The sequence below is a fragment of the Chroicocephalus ridibundus genome, chromosome 14 (assembly GCF_963924245.1).
Source record: "Chroicocephalus ridibundus chromosome 14, bChrRid1.1, whole genome shotgun sequence".
Taxonomy (NCBI): domain Eukaryota; kingdom Metazoa; phylum Chordata; class Aves; order Charadriiformes; family Laridae; genus Chroicocephalus; species Chroicocephalus ridibundus.
In genome coordinates, this window is record NC_086297.1 from 1,669,704 (window position 1) to 1,686,689 (window position 16,986).

Sequence of the window (16,986 nt, forward strand, 5' to 3'; positions counted from 1 at the left end):
TCACCCCAAAAGTGAGATAAGCAAAGTTTCACTGAGGGAAAATGATTAGGGATCGCTTAAGTTGCAAAAACAGACGTGTACTGTAGATATGACATCAGATGATGTAATCACGGCACGAGTATGGAAAGTTTTGTGGTTCTCTAATGAAAGACGCCGTCTCTTTGGACACGCGGCGGTCGCTGCTGTGGCTGGTTGCCCTGAGAGCAGTGCTGGGGCAGGACCATCCAGCCATGGTGGGCGCGGAACGGGGACAACTGTGCGGTGCTCGGGAGCTGGCGGGACTTTAAAAATCCAGATGATTTCAAAGGCAAAGCCAGCCAAGGACTAGGCTAATCACTTTTCCTTTGCTGGAACAGATAGAGTGGAAAGGGCGGTTCTGTCTAACTGAGCTTTTTCTCCCTTAAAAAGAAGGAAAGTTCTTAAGGAGGAAAAAGTTCAAGCTAAAACTGCAAGGAAATTGGGTCTAGTTGCTAACAATGGCTGGTCTACTTTTGCCTCTGTGCATCGGGTGAGCAAGGACTCTGTGAAAGGCTTGAAAATAGAAATTAATGTTTCAGATACATCAAGGCTTCCCTCCCCATTCTGTTCAGCGGGGTCACTGCCTGCTCATCAGCGCTTGCGGAGCATCCCCCTGTACCGGCGTCTACAGTTCAAGTATTTCACCACGTTAGGGATGATATGAGCTAAAACACGTGAATTTTATTTCAAAAGCTAAACTAAAAAAACCCTACTTAATATTTATGGCAGACATTTGTGTATGTGTAAGCAGATAGTTGTTGAAGTATCTTTTATACGCCTTAATGTAATAAATCATACATTTTATTGCAAAGTGATGTACAGTGGCACAAATTAACAATCTGCATATACTGTTTGAACAGCCTTTGTGAAAGTGACATTTCATTTACCTGCATCAGGTTCTCGGTCTGTAATTTTAAACAGCATTCGGAGGATTATGTTGGAAATCATCCAGCCTGAAGCCATTAAAATGGCTGTGATCAACAATTCAGAATCTTTTCTGAATGTAAGGAAAGCTCCGCTTGGCATAATTATTTAAAGCCAAGGTCACGGAAAGTATTTAAACCTTTGAAATTCATCATTAAAGGATTAATTTTAACTCAGGAAGACATTGTCATTTTTGCTTAAAAATGGAATTTGAATCTCAATTCTTTTCTTTCTTTGATCTTTTTTTACATGTGTAGTATAGCAAAAGAAAAGTTAACTTCTTTACATCCTCAAATTAAAGTTACAAATAATCCTTCATAGGGCAATATCCTTAATAGTCTTGAATTGTCATTTCTGTCAGAAATACTATTTTTTTAATTTGTTGGATTTTTTCTATTTTTCAAAAAAAATTGCTAATTTTAAGTTATATTAACTGCTATTGAATTATATATTTTTTTTTTTCATTTAACCTACTTCCCTATTTTTACTCCTAATCGGAAGAGCACAGGTTGAGTAAAAGATAGGAGGAGGGAAAAAAAAAAATCTCTGTTGGAAAGTCTTTCCCAGGCATGTGAAAATACCGGGCGTTACCTTCAAACCTCCATTTACCATTCTGCTTCGTTTCGGTCTTCCAAATGTAGCGCTGTGGAAGTGGGCCACGAAGTCCAAAAGTCGAAGTAGCTGAGAGGGCAAACTCCATTGAAAGCTCAAAAGCTACAGTTTCAGCTAACTTAGTTCAAATCTTGATCCTATCAAAGTCCACAAAATTTTGATGGAGATTTTATCCAAGGAGGGGGGAAAAAAACCATCTTAATTGCAGCATTAGTCTCGAAACTTGTTTTTAAAAGTCTTTTTATTTTTCTAACAAATCGTGTTGCCTTGAAATTTAGGACAATATAGGAGGAAAATTTGTCCTCTAAATTTACTTTTTTTCTGCCAATTCTGTAAAGATTGATTAAAAATCCACGGGGAAGCTGAATTTGACTGTTTAGGCTTGGAACATCCGACTGTCCAGATTTTCTGAAGGTCAGTGCGTTCCCAAGTGAAGGGTCTCGTTCCTCTGTGGTCTCTTTTGTGAGTAATACTGATTTCTGTGTGGATTGTTTCATGGAATTGTGGACTGTTGTTCACGTGAACGTGATGAAAAGCAAAACAAATGGCTAAAACTTCAGTGAGGAGAAAAATTAAAGTCAAAATGCGTGACTTCAGAAGGAGATGCAGGGTTCGCGTGCCACTGCCCTCCCCATAGCTCTGCTGTGGTGGGGATGGGAAGGAGGAGAGTGGGGCAGAGGTAGAGGAACAGTTTTCATTGCAAGAGCACTGGAAATTTAAATATTCCTGGGTATTTGTAGAAGGCTTGTCAATATCTAGGGCACGTAATTTAATTTTCTAAAGTCTTTAATTTTCTGTTGCTTAAAAATCTCAACGTTAAAGATAGTCCATTGTTTATTGTAATATTTTAGTTGATTCATTTCGTTAGTGATGACAGCATACAGTGCCAGAAGGTTGCTCAATAAGTGTAGTACAGTAATGTTTTTGAACTTGTGATTCTAAAAGCAAATATCTTTTGACAGTTATTGCATCTCCCAATCAGTAGGGAACGATAAGTGGGAAAATATTTAACAGGTGGCCAAATGGCGCTGTGTAACCTGCGCTATAGGAAAAATAAACATGGCATCTGGTATTGTGGAAATAGTAATAAAGGGAAAAGTCCATCATTTTCCAGTGACCTCCCCTGTTGCAGGTATTATTTTCCATCAAACACCACTTCCTTACAAAGTGAGCGATAGCTGACCTAAATACGCACACTACGAGTTAGTGTTGGACCTGTTGTGGACACCTTGGGCACGGCTGAGGCTTCTCCGTGTCCCCCCGAGCTGCAGGAGCGCGGGAGGAGGTGCCAGGGCTCTACCTGAACTGCAGTCAGAGGACTTCTGTGAGCAAGGTCCTTGTCACCAGCCTGGCGGATAGAAACGGGGCCGGGGTGACACAGGGGCAGCTCGGCATGCGCGGTTCACACTGGGGCAGTGCGGCCGTTCCTCTCTAGCCTTGCTAGATCAGGTGTCCCAGCCCCATCACACGTAATCACCCTCCTGCTCCCCTTTTAAGACATAACGTGGTAGTTACATTAGAACACAAAATCACCTAATCAGATAAAGATAAGAGATTTTAACGTCCTTAAGGTCACGTAAGCCCTGCTGGACATAAATCAGACAAAAATTCAAGACGCTAGCATGGAGAATTTGAAACGGTACTTATCATGTTCTTAGGACTTCAGTACTTTCGTAATATCTGTTATCTGTCTCTAACATAAAAATGACTCGAGAATATCTCCAAATTATTTCTTGTCTATTAGTTAAGGAGTCTTAAATGTGGTTTCAGAACACTTGTATTCAATCATAGTGATTTTGATTTACTTTTAAAGTATAGATTTAATTTGCTCGCATTCCATTACAGCCAGTGATTATAGCGTTTTCTGATGTGATGGTAATTTTTTTTTTTATTTGAAGTCATACCTCATTATGATGAAACGAAACATAAACTGTTTAAGAAATAAACATATTAGGGATACATAATGCTGCAGTTAGGCTCCACTAATGACTAATTTCAGCAGGGAGACAGGTGTGTTATAGGTTGCATCAGCAGCACTTGGGGCACCAAGACTAATCAGCCAGGTGTCACGGACTGTACAAAGCTTAGGAGCGTTTTCAGGTTTGCCAGCAATCACTAAAAGCAGGAGAGAAACTGCATTTCTAAGTGCGTGCAGATGTGAAGCTTGGCTAACACAACTGCTTGCAACATTCATCTGTGGTATTTTCTTGGCAAAGAAAATGAGCGTTCAGAAAGCATGACCCGAGCAGATCAGTAGACATGCTAACTATGCTCAAAGGAAGCAACCTTGGAACTGGAAACGTCTCGTAAAAAAAAGCTCTCTTTGAGCAGCGCACATGAGTAAATTGGAGTGGGAGAAAAAGGTTCGGTTTTTTATCCTCTTTAAATAATTTTCAACATTTAGCTTTTTATTGACTTCTTTTCTATATTTAAATGGATATTTTGACTCATCCTGTTGAATCTTTATGCAGGTTCCAGGAACATCTAATACTTTTTCAGTGGTGCTTTTCTTGTGGAGAAGTAATTTACATTTTTGTGTATTGACTGTACTGAACACACATGATATTTGATTACAGGATGAAACTGTAGTCAAAAAAAAGAAAACAGACCAGGAGAGTCAAGTTTCTGGAGTGTAATTCCACTGATTTCAGTTCAGTTGTGAAATGGTTCGCTCTGGAGAGATGGGACTCCAAGATGGCATAAAATCTGGCCAGAACCATGCAAATTGTATTTGTAGGTTTTAATGATGTAGTAGTTAGTTGTACTCTGAGATTTCTGTTGTTTTAAATAAGATTTGACATTTATAATGTTTTCTAGTCTATACCTGTTACAATTACTCCATCTACATCTGGCGGGAAGTCCACATAAAACTGAAATGCCCAGAAAATTCAAAGTTAAGGTCACTGTGTAAGTGACCGCTTCCCTAATTAAGAATAACTATTCTATATAATAATTATGTTGTAATATAATGTTTTTGTAACAGGGCCTTTTTCAAGAGTCTGTAGACAATATCCTATAATTGGATGCTTAATATTTGACCAACTTCTACTTACACATGGTTTGCAAATAAGGTACTGATAATGTGCCCCACAGAGCACTTCAGTCCTTCTGTTAGCGTCAAGCTTTGTGATGGTGGATTAATTAGCTAGCAAGGCCGTCCCTAGGGCGCAGTTCCGCTGGACGTGCTCACTGGGCATACTTTCATGCTGCGTATGTGGGAATATCTTTAATTCACAGTATCTGTTCTGGCTCTGTTGTCGGTACTCAGACAGATGATGTCACACTGTTCAGCACTGGCAAAGAAACAGAAGATGAAGAGAAAGAATATGACATCTTCAAAAATTAAGGAGATAATCCAAGAGATACTCGATTAAAAGTATTGAGTTTCCCCTAAGCAGCTGAGTTACTTTTGCTCGTAAAGAATAAGCGTTGCATGCTTTCCAGTAGCTTACGTTGTTGAGTACTGTCTCTCCAGCTGTTGGTCTTCTCTGGTAATCTTCTCGCACATTTCATTAGCTACCAAAAATGGTTCCATCTTTGTATCTAAGACCTTCTGGGAACTGGACCGTCTCTGCAGCAATTCTGTAGGTTCCTGCTTAGACTTCTTAGCATAACGGAGCCTTTGATCTGAGTGGCACCTTTCACTTCATTAACTTGAGCGCTAATAGCCGTTGTGTAGCTAGCGTCATTTATGTGAGCGTCCAGATGAACTTTTTTCACACTCGGTGCAGCGATACCCTGGTTATTTACATGGGGGCAAATAGGTCAACCATAAAATGTGGACACGTATTCTTCCCGAGTATAATGATATCATTAAATTGGTATCTAATTATAATGTAGACCTCTGTTTTTCTCCTTGCTGAATGTGTTCAGGATCTCCTCTAGTTGTTGTATATGTGCCATTTTTTTTAGACTAAAATTTTTAAATACTTGTTTGAATCGATTACATAGATTCTTTTGTTTAGGCCTTAGCTATGAATGATCTAAAGAGCTTCTAATTCTTATTGAGAAGAGTTGGATATTCCCTGAGTCATTTTTTCATTCTAATCTGAGAACTGTTGTCTATGATATGATCTCTCTATTCCAGAGTAGTAATATTCATGTTGGGTTTGTGTTGTCAGGTCTGTGTACGTTTACTTACATTTAGTTCTTGAACATTTATGACACCGTGTTAGTGATTCACCAACTAATTTTATTAAAAATGAGCATAGTGCTTTGACTTTATGGCAGAAATTCTGCCAAAAGCCTAGAAGGTCAAGGAAAAAGATATATATTTCAAAAAGAGAAAAGATTCGTATAGCAAAGGGAGTGTATGTTAGCGCAAGAAGTGCGGATTATTTAATCTGTCTTTATAGTACCTTTACAGCAACTCTTGCAACAAAATTTTGCTCACAGATGATGGGAGAAAACCAGTTTCCCCTCTAGCATGTCCCCTTTTGCACTGCTCCTTCTTATTCCTCCAAAGAAAAGGAAAGAAAGATGATAGTGGCCCAGGAACATGGTCGCAGGAATTGCATCATCCCTTAGGGGAGCCATTTGGAGGCGTCTTCAATCAACAGAGCCAAACGTGAAGAGAAATATGGTAGAATAATCTCGGGGATATTTCACTCAAGTGAGACTAAACAGAATTGATGGCACTCTCCCTCCTGGAGGTATTTCAAAGCAACAGTCTCAGTTATTCACAGAGAGTTACTCTGCTTCTACCTCCTTTTAAAAAAAAAAAAAAAAAAAAAAACCAACCCAAAAACTCAGAAAAACAAACCAGAATACAAGGCAAGATTTCTGCCCATCAGTTGTGTTTATGACTCTGGTTATAAACCAGGAGTAGTTGGTATAACTGTCACTGTGGAAAAAAATACGCTCCTGTGAGCATGAAGCTTACTCTTGGACGTCTTCATTAATGTTTGGGGAGGAGATCGAGCATTATTTGCATTCACAAATAACACCATAGGGTTAAAAATTAAAATGACTGATGTACTATTAAGAAATGAGAACCAGGCAAGAAGAAGCATAATCGAGCTAAATGACAAATTATTACAAGCTATGGAATTAAAAAGATAGCTTTCCACAGGGCAAGGACTGATATAAGTAAAATTAGACTCCAGCATATGGCCTGTCTCTCAGCACACTTCCATTCACTCCCTATTTTAGCACTTGTAGCTGGTTAGTTGTTCGAGAAGATTGGTTGGGGTTTTGGGTTTTGTTTTGTTTTGTTTTTTTAACCAACTGGTAACAATTTAAGGTATCTCTCTAAGAGGAATTCACAGGTGGTGGGTTTTTTTTGTCTTCTCTGTCTCCTATTTCTTTTTCAAGCCTGTGTCCAAACACCGTTTCTGTCGCCCCAGGGCACTCTGCTTTCTCTCAATTCTGTAACTTCCAGGTTGTAGCCTTTGGCGTATATTCGTAATATCAAGACTCACAAAATCATGACGATGGTGGATAAGGTGAATGCTAAGTTGTTATTTACAGCCTAAGAACTAGGGTGTAGTTGCTGGAAACTAATGAGAGACTGATTTAAAACTGGTGGAAGAAGGTGCTTCTCTAAACAACAGGTAGTGAGCTTCTGGAGTTGGTTTCCGTGGAGGCTGTGGAGGCAGATACTATCAGCAGGTTCAAAAAAGGATTAAGTGGTTTTATGAGCGGTGTGTTTGTGGCCAGTCACTAATGGGAATAATCAGGGATTTAACTAATAACTTCCCTGACCCAGCAGCTGTGGGTGCGGGGGGAATACGGGGGGTAGGGAGCGCAGAAGGGGGCCAGGTTTCTGCAGTCTCTGCAAGGAGCATCTCCCGTGACTCTGGAGAGGACGCCAGGCTCGGTGGCCCATGAGCCCGACTCTGGAGGACGTAACTGGTGGTTTTAGTACAGCTGATGTTTCAGTCTTAACTTTCCTGGTTACGGAACTTCGGCCTTACGGCCTTCCTGGTGGCAGAATGACTGTTCTAATTATTTTTTCAATGGTTTCCTGAGCCTTTCTTCACTGTCCAAACAAACTGTGGCACACCAACTTTATCTTGTAATACACAATCGCTTATTATTTTAGCTTTATTAAATATTTTTTAAAGCCCAATTGAATTGTTACCTCATTCTCTCCCTTTTTTCATAACACAATATGTCTTGGAGAAGGCTGATTGCGTGTAGGTATGGCTTTCTCTAATTTACCACTTTTACTCATCTTTACGTCCCAGGGTACATTATAACATTAGGAAAACCATTGGCTGTTCTCCAGTACGGTGGCTGATTGTAATGTGAGATTACTTTGGGGTTTTTTTTCAACCCCTTGGCCATTTCATTCTTAGGTTCTTTCAGAATCAATGAATGAGTACCATCTGGTCCGGGTGCCCAGCCGGGGGTGAGAGGACAGACCCTGCGCCTGGTGCCCTCTCACTGGATCCCAGCACCCGCAGCGATCGCTGAGGGTTTCACTGGGGCTCGTTCACGGGTTTGTTTATGCAAAAAGCGGTAACTGGTGTTTGTTATCTGGAATTAGTAAATGCTCAGTGGAAATTTCTCCTGCATCCCATGCCGTGCGTTCCACCTTCTTACTTTTTTTTAAAGTTTCTGGGATAATTCATCGTTTCCACAGACTTTCTTGGGTCCCCCAAACCTGAGATCCGGCACACGCCGAAACAAAAGCTGCCCCATGGAACATCTCATGGTCCATTGCATCCCTGCTTAGGTTGGGATTTGGATATTTAAATTTCTTACTATAGCTTTATTTTAGAAAAAGTGCTTGGTTATCAGGACCAAACTAATATAAAACATCTTTGTTGTATATTTAAATTCTGGCACAGTTTGAAGACACTGTTTACAGTAATTTGCTCTTTCTTCATATCTTTATAATAGAGAAAAGCTGCAGGTGGCTTCCCCCCCCCCCCCCCTCCTTTTTGGAGGGGAAGGAGTGTTTGGGAAATAGGGAAGGGGTAAAACGATGTTATTAGTCTTTCAGAGTCTTTAATGTGAAGAAACAAAAGTGTTCCAAAACAACTTGCTTACAGCTGCAGAACATGTCGTGGAGTAAAACCCACCTTCATTAAATGGGTGAGAAAGAATTCTAATTGTTTTGAAGTTCCTATGATCAGTCTGCATATGCTTCATTGTAATGTGATACTAAAGTGCCTCAATTATGATTTGTATATTTTGGTGCCAGAAGGTTTTTTTCTTATGCTAAATTATTAAGTTCTGTCAGCTGCTGGGCTGTCATATAGAGATACAGTAAATCACATTATATTTTGTCATGGATTACACAGAGCAATAAATTTGGGAACAGAGATCAAAGTAGTTTCACAATCACATCTGAGTGTAGGAGGGGTGTTTAACTTGTAGAAAATCTGATTTAGGTGAAACTGTTGCCGTTCTTGTGTGAATTTGAAATGAATTTGGGTGTTTGCTTGAAAATGAATAAGGTACAAATCCCCAAAAGAGTTCGCCTGTATTTAGTTCAGAGGAGGTGATTCTGACCCACAGCTGCAGGACGGAGAACGGATAAATAATTAAACATTGGGAATGTTAAGAGTCTCGCAATGTCTTATTTATGCTCTTAATTGCTTTCATGATTGAGCAATATATTCCATTCTCTTTTTAATTGGGACTTTGCTGGACTTGCGTGCGGTTAGTCATCGGTGCAGTAATGCGTTCTGGCTCCGTGAAGTTGTCGTTCTTTTTGGGAAGCTTTGTTGTATTTAAAACTACAAAAAGTAATCCAGCATAATCTTGCTAAGGAACACTGATTGCTTCAGATCAGAGATTTGTTAGGGGATTTTGTCGTATTTTCAATGTTTGTCTTCCCAACTGTAGAAGCTTAACTTTTGTTGGGTTCTCATCTAATGATGTAACTTAGTAATTCCGAGTTAACTCAGAAATACCGAGTCTGTCCGTTTGTCTCCAGTTTTCCTTCTATTTAATAAAAAAAGGTTCTTTCTCAAAGTCATACGTACGTAGGGGTTTTTGCTAGTCGTTATCCTCTTAACACTTGCTTGTTACTGCCACAAAATTCAACTTAAAACAGCGATGGAGAATCTAAAAAATACAAATCGCGTTCTTATCCCTTTGTAGTCTCTCCTTGGCAAAAATCAAGGGATGTAAACTTGGCTGATATATAATGATAAAGTGCCTGGGTCTCAGAAGTTCCGAAAGACTCGTGCATTGTAAAGCTCACATGAAGTAGCCTTTAGCTGAGGCAAATCGTGGATCAGCGTCACATCTCGGTGCGACGCGTTGCCTTCTATTTGCGGAGGAAATGTTATCTTTGGCTGGCATCTTCCAAGACGCTTAGCAGCCCGTCCCTCCCTGGTCGCACTGGCTGCCGGCTGTGTGGGGACCAACCCAGCTGGGCCTGAGTGCTGCCAGCTGTTCTGTGAACTTTCTGTTAGAGCGGGAGCGAGACACAGGGCACGGGAGCACCAGAGGTGCCCAGTATTTCTGATGAATAAAGGCAGCGCGTAAAAGCTCAAATAATTCCCGTTGGGTGAATGTTTTTTTGTTAAGGCTCTGAAAAAGAAAATGCCACCGCTTCTGATATAATGTCTTAAACCCTCTTTAAATAACCGTCTTAATTTAGTTGGACAAAACAGAAGAAAACCAGGAAATATTAAAAATTGTAATGCAGGAATGTATTTGTGCTGTAGCAGATTTAGGCGCGTAGCTGCGGGAAAACTAGGCTTCAGGACCCTAATGGGGAGAGTGTTGCAGCCTCAGCATCTTCACTGGCTTCGCTCGGTTCAGCTCATTCGAATGCTGCGCGAAAGGCGGAATGGTGCCCTCGGGTAAAAGCCACCTGCCAGGGCTGCCTTGGCAAGATGTCCCAGCGCATCTCCAGATTGAACTGTAATTCGTCGTCTGTCCGTTAAACGCCTGATGTATGCATCAGTGCTATCTTGTATAAAGTATGTTTACGGTGTTGAGCAATTTCACGTGGCAAACCTAGACTGTTACTCTGATTTTAAAACCTTGTCTTGGACACAAGGCTTGTATGTTAGGCCCAGTCGTGCGGTTGGTTTTAAATAAGGTGCCTGGCTCACTGCGATATTGAATAGAAATCAGTATTAGTGAAGCTGGGAAATATTTAGATGCTCAGGAAATCCAATTAGATGAAGCTAGTAATTGCATACTAGTGCAAGGATGGAATAACTTTGGCATCAGACAGCAGGCAGTTGTAGTATTAGAAGCGCTTTTGGAAGAGTTAATGTCTGTATTTAATTTATTTGCATGATTTCAGAATGATTAGAAATACACTGTTAGTTTAAATGAAAGGGCTGGAAATCAGAGTTTTCCTAAGGCAGAAATCGCAGGAGCAGTTTTTCGGTAGGCCCCCGTTAAGCACAGAATTGCAATACATGGTGGAAAGGCAATTCTCCATACAGGTAGAGCGTCAAATTCATTTCTGTTCATTCTTGGGTTTTTCCCAATGAAAAGTACTTCGCACATGAATAAGAGGGTTTTTTTTTTTCTCCTAAAGACGTATGTTTAAAGAAAATAAAAAAAGAAAAAGATCTATAGACCTAGAAAAGTGGAATGTAAAATAGAATATTAATAGGATTTGTGGGTATGACAGATTGGGATTTCTATCATTCATTTTCAAAACCCTTGAAGTCATTTGGTACTTGACTAATTATTCTGTTAACATCGTTTCGGATATTGAACTATTTTTAATGGTCTTTTGGGTGGCTCAAATTACATATTTGAAGTGGTATGCTACTTTCACTGTTACACAGAGATTTGCCTTTCCATTTGTTATCTGCTTGGTGGGGGGAGCAGGAGAAGCCACAAGGGGATTGGCGCAGGAAGTCACCCACTGCGGGTGCGAGGGGCACACACGGAAAATACATGTTCCAGGTTTTGAGGTCAAAATGAAATTTTTACGTACAATCAGATGAATTTAAAAGGTGATCTGCTAATCTCTGAAGTTTAAACAGATATTGTACAGAGTGTTTTAACATACTTAATAACAAAAATTGCTACAGTTAGCCATTCTGAAGGTCATTTTCTTTTGACATCTGTCAAATTACACAATCTTGAATTTTGGTACAAAGCATAATGCTGTCAAACTTAAACAGAAATATTCCAGAATGTGGAGTGGTGTGTTGTTTTTTAAGGTAAATGGGCCCCATTTACATTAGTTCTTTGATGTTAAATTCTTTGCTGCACATCAGAGAACAGTTGCTTCTTCCCTGGAGCAAGTTTTCTTTCTTCTCCTTCCCCCACCCTTTGATTTTTTTTCCTTCTTTTTTTTTTTTTATTTTGCTTACACTTTTATCTAACTAATTATGGAGGATCAGTTTATGTATGGCCATCATTTAGCTAGTTGCAGGCATTTTGAAAAATGGCTGTTTCATTTAAGCAGATTTCTGAAATCTGCTCTTCTGTTAGTGAATATGTGTGCATATATAACCCTCTAATTTGAGAGTTATATTTGGGGGGGGGGTTGTTTGTTTATGTTTTGGGGAGATTGAAATCAGTCATAATCATATATAGATGAAGAGGATTTCGCTATGCATCTTCAACTCTTACAGATCTATGCACATTTGGGTTGCAGAAGTTAGTTTTCATATTAATTTTGTAGCATGAGTGAAATCTAACTTTTTATCCAAAAATCACCATTCTAAAGCTGGAAGGTACGGTATCATGGAATCATTTAGGTTGGAAAAGACCTTTAAGATCATGGAGTCCAACCGTAAACCACACACTGCCAAGTCCACCACTAAACCATCTCCCTGTGCACAGATTTGTGCAGTTCCAAAAAATTCTTGACAGCTGCGTTTTTGATGAACATTCAAGATGTCCTAAATGCCTTCAACGGTGTTGGTGGAGGATGAAGTTGTCCGTGTGTCCGCCAGCCCCACGGTGCAGGCAGCGCTACCATCCACGCTGGATGTGGCCGTACTGGTGAGGAGCCCCCGGGGCTGCTTAGTCCATGCATTCCATCAAGTGTGACCAGAATTCCCCTCTAATTAATCTTATACCTTAAAAATAACATATAAAAACTTTGTAATTAGGGTAGGACATAGTATGCTTTTGCGGTGTGGTCCCATCGTAGATCCTTTGCTCTTTTCTTCTCAGTAATGCTGTTCTGTTTCATGAAAGGAAAAAATGAAAATCAGCCCATGTTAGAATGGCAGCCATTAATTCAGATACCACATCTGTAGTGCTAATACCGTTTTTAATTTTTACGTGAAATGTTTTGTTGAAGTCGGTGCAGTTTTGCTCAGCAACCACAATATGATGCTTTAAGGCTTGTTGTAGAATTATAGTTGGTTTTTAAAACCAATTAACTGTAACAAGGACATAATCTTTATAATGCAAAAGTCCTCACTGTAATATAAAATAACTGCATGTAAAATTGTCATAATCAGATAATTTTAGCTAAAATACGTATTAACTGTGTGAAACTAAACAGAAGATAATTTCTGAATCAGTGGGATTCCTCTATGGCTTATCCAATTTAAACCTTTTTATTATAAAAATGAATATTACAATTGATACTTCTGACAAATTTTTGCCGAGTGTGAATTTCAACGGTTACCTCTGCCACACGGAAAACTAGTTTAAGACCATTAACTATATTTGCAGCGCTGCCCATTGCTAGAAAAAGAGTTAGACTTTAATGAATACTGGCTGACCCTCCAAATGTTCACCTTCCAGTTGGATTCTTATTCATTATGTTTCTGAAATAGCATGTAACCTGAAAGCTGGGGAGTGCCCTTGAAATAACAGAGAAGCAGCTCGTGCTTCATACAACGCATGAGCCCAGCAGCCTCTTGTAGAGGAAGGAGCCCAGGAAACTGCCGCTTGTGTGCGCCGTGCCATTTTTAACCTTCTCGTTTGTCAAAATAAATGTAATATAAATTCTCCGCGATGTTCACTGTACACAGCTAGGCATATTTACTTTGCTGGAAGTCATACCTTAAAAAAAAAAAATATCAAAAACAAAACAAAACAAAAAACCCAGAAGTGAAAAGGCGTCTTTTTGTGTGTCGCGGTGCTCTGTGTGCCCCAGGGGAGTAGATTTATGCCTCCCTAGGCTGCAAAGCGACAGCCTGTAGTCAAGAGGTATTAAATTAGCTTAGTCGCAGGTTTTAAAAAGGGAAAAGTTTTACATTTCTGGCCATGAAATGGCCAGATGGAAAAGAGTGTTCCTGTGCATCCCCGTGAATTAGACCTTTTCAGCTGACCAGCTGGAGGAGCTGCCTTCTGCAGAGCTCCCCTGGTGTCCCCCGCGCGGTGCGTGGTGGTGCAAGACCCGTACGGAGTCACAGGTCGGGAGAGAAGGGCTGAAGCCAGCACGTGCCCGTAGTTTTTAGTGCCCCAGGGGTCGAGGTAGCCAATTTTAGACAGCCAGAGCCCCTCTAAATGTGGGTTTGCTACCTCCAGTGCAAGTTTTGGTAGCTCAACACTTCTGAGGATCAGACCCCTCAAATAAGGATGTTTGGGACTGCAAGTAAATGCAAGAATTCGTGGTTTGTTGATGACTGGGAGACAACTTATAAATATTTTGCTAATTGGAATTTGTTAAAGCCATTTTAAAATGTTGTAATTGCCTTTAAATAAACTGGTGGGATATACTTTCTTTACCTTCAGTTAGGAATAACACACTGAAATTCGGCATATCTTTCTTTTGGATCGCCTCCGTCGTATCTATCGGAGGTCATCCTGGTTCTACTCGGTGTGAACAAACAGGTTTTAATTTGTTTATGAAAGTTATAAGTGGGTTTTTTATTATTTATTGGGATTTCTTCTGTGGGTTCAGGAGGTTATAAAGCTGCTTCTATGAAAGATGAAGATTTTACCCCAGGCGAGTTGAGCGGGAGCAGCTGTAATGTGATCTTCCTTGCAGTGCCTTGCTGACTGGTATCCCTCCCGTTCTGGGAGTCGCAGTGATTTATACTAGTACTGTAATCTATTTTTTTGTACTTTTTTCCCCTAAAGATAAACTGGCAGTTTCAGTCACTTTATGATACGCAGTGGTGGTAAAACGTAATCTGAAACTAGATGACAACAGAGTGGAAAGGGTGTTAACGTGGGTCAGGCTGAGTACAAGGAGAAGCGCAGCGTGCACAGAGCTGTCTGGCGTAACTCCTCCTGTGCCACTGCGCTCGCTGTTTCTGCAGCCCCACAATACATCCTGGCAGGGTTTGTGGCACATTTTATGTGATAAACGTAGAAAAAGTGGAACTGAATTTGTCTGGTGCTCCAGAATTCTTGTATATGCTGTTTTAAGTCAATATGTAGTGCCATTATCTCTATTCTTAACAACAACAAAAAAACCCAACCGAAACGTGTGTCACCAAATATATGCATAATTTTTGAGAATTGGTTTTGATTAATTTTTCAGTAGATTTCTTAGTACCAGCGAACAGATGAAATACAGAGACCTCCATATGTTTCATAATCTTGGAATTCGAAGGGACTCAAGATCTTAAACTGCAGTACCGTGTAAACTGGAAGATTGTGCTTAACGGGCTGTAATACACTTACACGAAGCCGCACCGTGCGTAGCTGCCTGGGTTGTACAAGCTGATTTGAGCCCTGTAACGCTTGGCGGTGATTTGCAAACGCTCTCTGCAACTTTAAGCCTCTAAATTTATAGTCCAGTAAAATCGATAAGACTCGTTGCCCGGTGAAGCCCCCGGTGTGTGCACAACTGGTGTCCCAGCCCTGCAGCTGGATCCCAGCGGGGCTCGGGGGCTTCCGTGCTCCCCCAGCCCCGGCGCTGGCACACGGGCAGCTGGAGGAGCCTGTGTTTGTGTGCTGGATGCTCTGCCGTGAAACCAAGGCCGACAGATCAAAGATTTGAACACAGGGTCAGATAGATTTTGAAAACTTAATCAGCTTAAATTTGCTTCAGAACTCAGCTTCGTTAAGATTCTGTCCCCCTAAGAAAATATTTTTCTTAGACACCTGTCCTCAAATTTTAGAGCCAAGAACACGAGAGCGCTTAGCAGTTCATCTGAGGACAGCGTTTTGAGGACGGTCTGTTGATATAATAACGTGACACTTTGCGAGAAAAATACACGTCGGAATTGTGTCCTGAAATTAAATTGAAATTATTTTTGAATTATTGTTACTATTGAATGGTACCTGAAATTAAATTATTTGAGGAGAAAACCTACTATTTGAGGAAAAAAGCTACTTTTCCCCAGAATTCTAGAAATATTTGCTTGTTGGATTCCACTGTGACAAAACAGCCTTGTTTTCAGTTTGTTTTATTCTTTATCTTTGAATTGTGAAAAAATGGAAGAAGGAAAGAGCTGTACGTCCAAGAGCTTCCGGTTGGTTCAGCTGCACGTTGGGGGTCAATTTTTGGTGGAATTGCCACCTTTAAATAGGAAGGGACGTGTGACGGGACAAAAGGCGGGTGCAGACACCAAGCAGAGAGAAGAAGCCATGTCCCCCGTGTCGCGCTGTGCCCTGGCAGACAGTGCCTGGGACTTTCTCCTTTCCCTTTCCCTCCATTCAGGGACGAAGCCACCCTGATAAACTCCCCTCTGTGTTGCCTCCCTCCCCCTGCCGCACACACACACACTCGCTCTTTCTTTTTTTTTTTTTTTTTTTAATCCGCAGAAGTCTTTATGTTTTTCTAATAATTGGCAGCAGAGGTACAATTTCTCCCCTCTTTTAAGTGATGAATAGTTGGCCCGAGATCAAAGGCAAGCCCTCGCGGTTTTGTTGGCTGCCACGAAAGGGCGTTGGAGCTGGCGCGGGTCCCAGCCGCTCGGCGATAGGCATGTGGATGAGGTGCCAAGTGGAGGGGTCGGTGGCAAAGTGTCTGTACACGTTCTGCGTCTGAGCTAATCTGGTTGCCTTTTGTGTGTGTTTCAGGCAAACAGCCGGCTGAAGCAGACGGAGAAGGAGTACGGCCAGAAGCTGGCTAAATCCTCGCAGGTAGGCAGCGAGAAGGCAGGAACCTCCCGTTTGATTTGCAAACTTGATGAAAAGTGTAATTACTTCTGCTCTTAAGTGTAGGTCTTGACGACCAGGAGAAGCCATAACCGTTTCCCAAATCGAACATCCAATGTCTGTCTTGCAGATTTTAACCCTTCAAAAAACACAGAGCTGACTAGAAGAAATGGGTGGGGGGTTTTGAGTTCTAAATTTCATCTTTTTCATCTACTTTTTCATCTCCTGAGGACCCAAGAGGACAGAGTCCTCCGTCAGTCGGCGGGAAGGGAAGGCGAGGTGCCCCATCAACGAGCACATCTCATAAAATGAGGAGCAGTTGCACCACCAGGACTTGCATTTCGTGTCACCCGGTGGCGTTTGCCCGCAGCGCCGATGGCAGGACGGCGGTCCCAGCCGTGCCATCTGGATGTCTGTCAGTGCTGCAGCCAGTTCAGCGTTTCGGCCCAAAATAACACTTTGAAGAATGTCTGTGTCCTGAGAGCAAACTGGTTTTGACTTGAGTTTTTGTTCTTCAGAGTAGTCTTTTGACCATGG

At 41.1% G+C, this 16,986-nt stretch overlaps 1 protein-coding gene across 6 annotated transcripts in view; it reads left to right on the forward strand.

The window, feature by feature from the left end:
• CEP112 (centrosomal protein 112) overlaps window positions 1-16,986 on the forward strand; it is a 204,123-nt gene that overhangs the window by 109,307 nt on the left and 77,830 nt on the right. For all 6 annotated transcript variants that reach the window (XR_010073347.1, XM_063352596.1, XM_063352598.1 and 3 more), the window contains one exon: window positions 16,372-16,434. Coding sequence is in view for 5 of the 6 variants with exons in the window: in XM_063352596.1 (XP_063208666.1) it covers window positions 16,372-16,434 (63 nt within the window). In the remaining variant the exon portion in view is untranslated. The remainder of the gene's footprint in view (window positions 1-16,371; window positions 16,435-16,986) is intronic.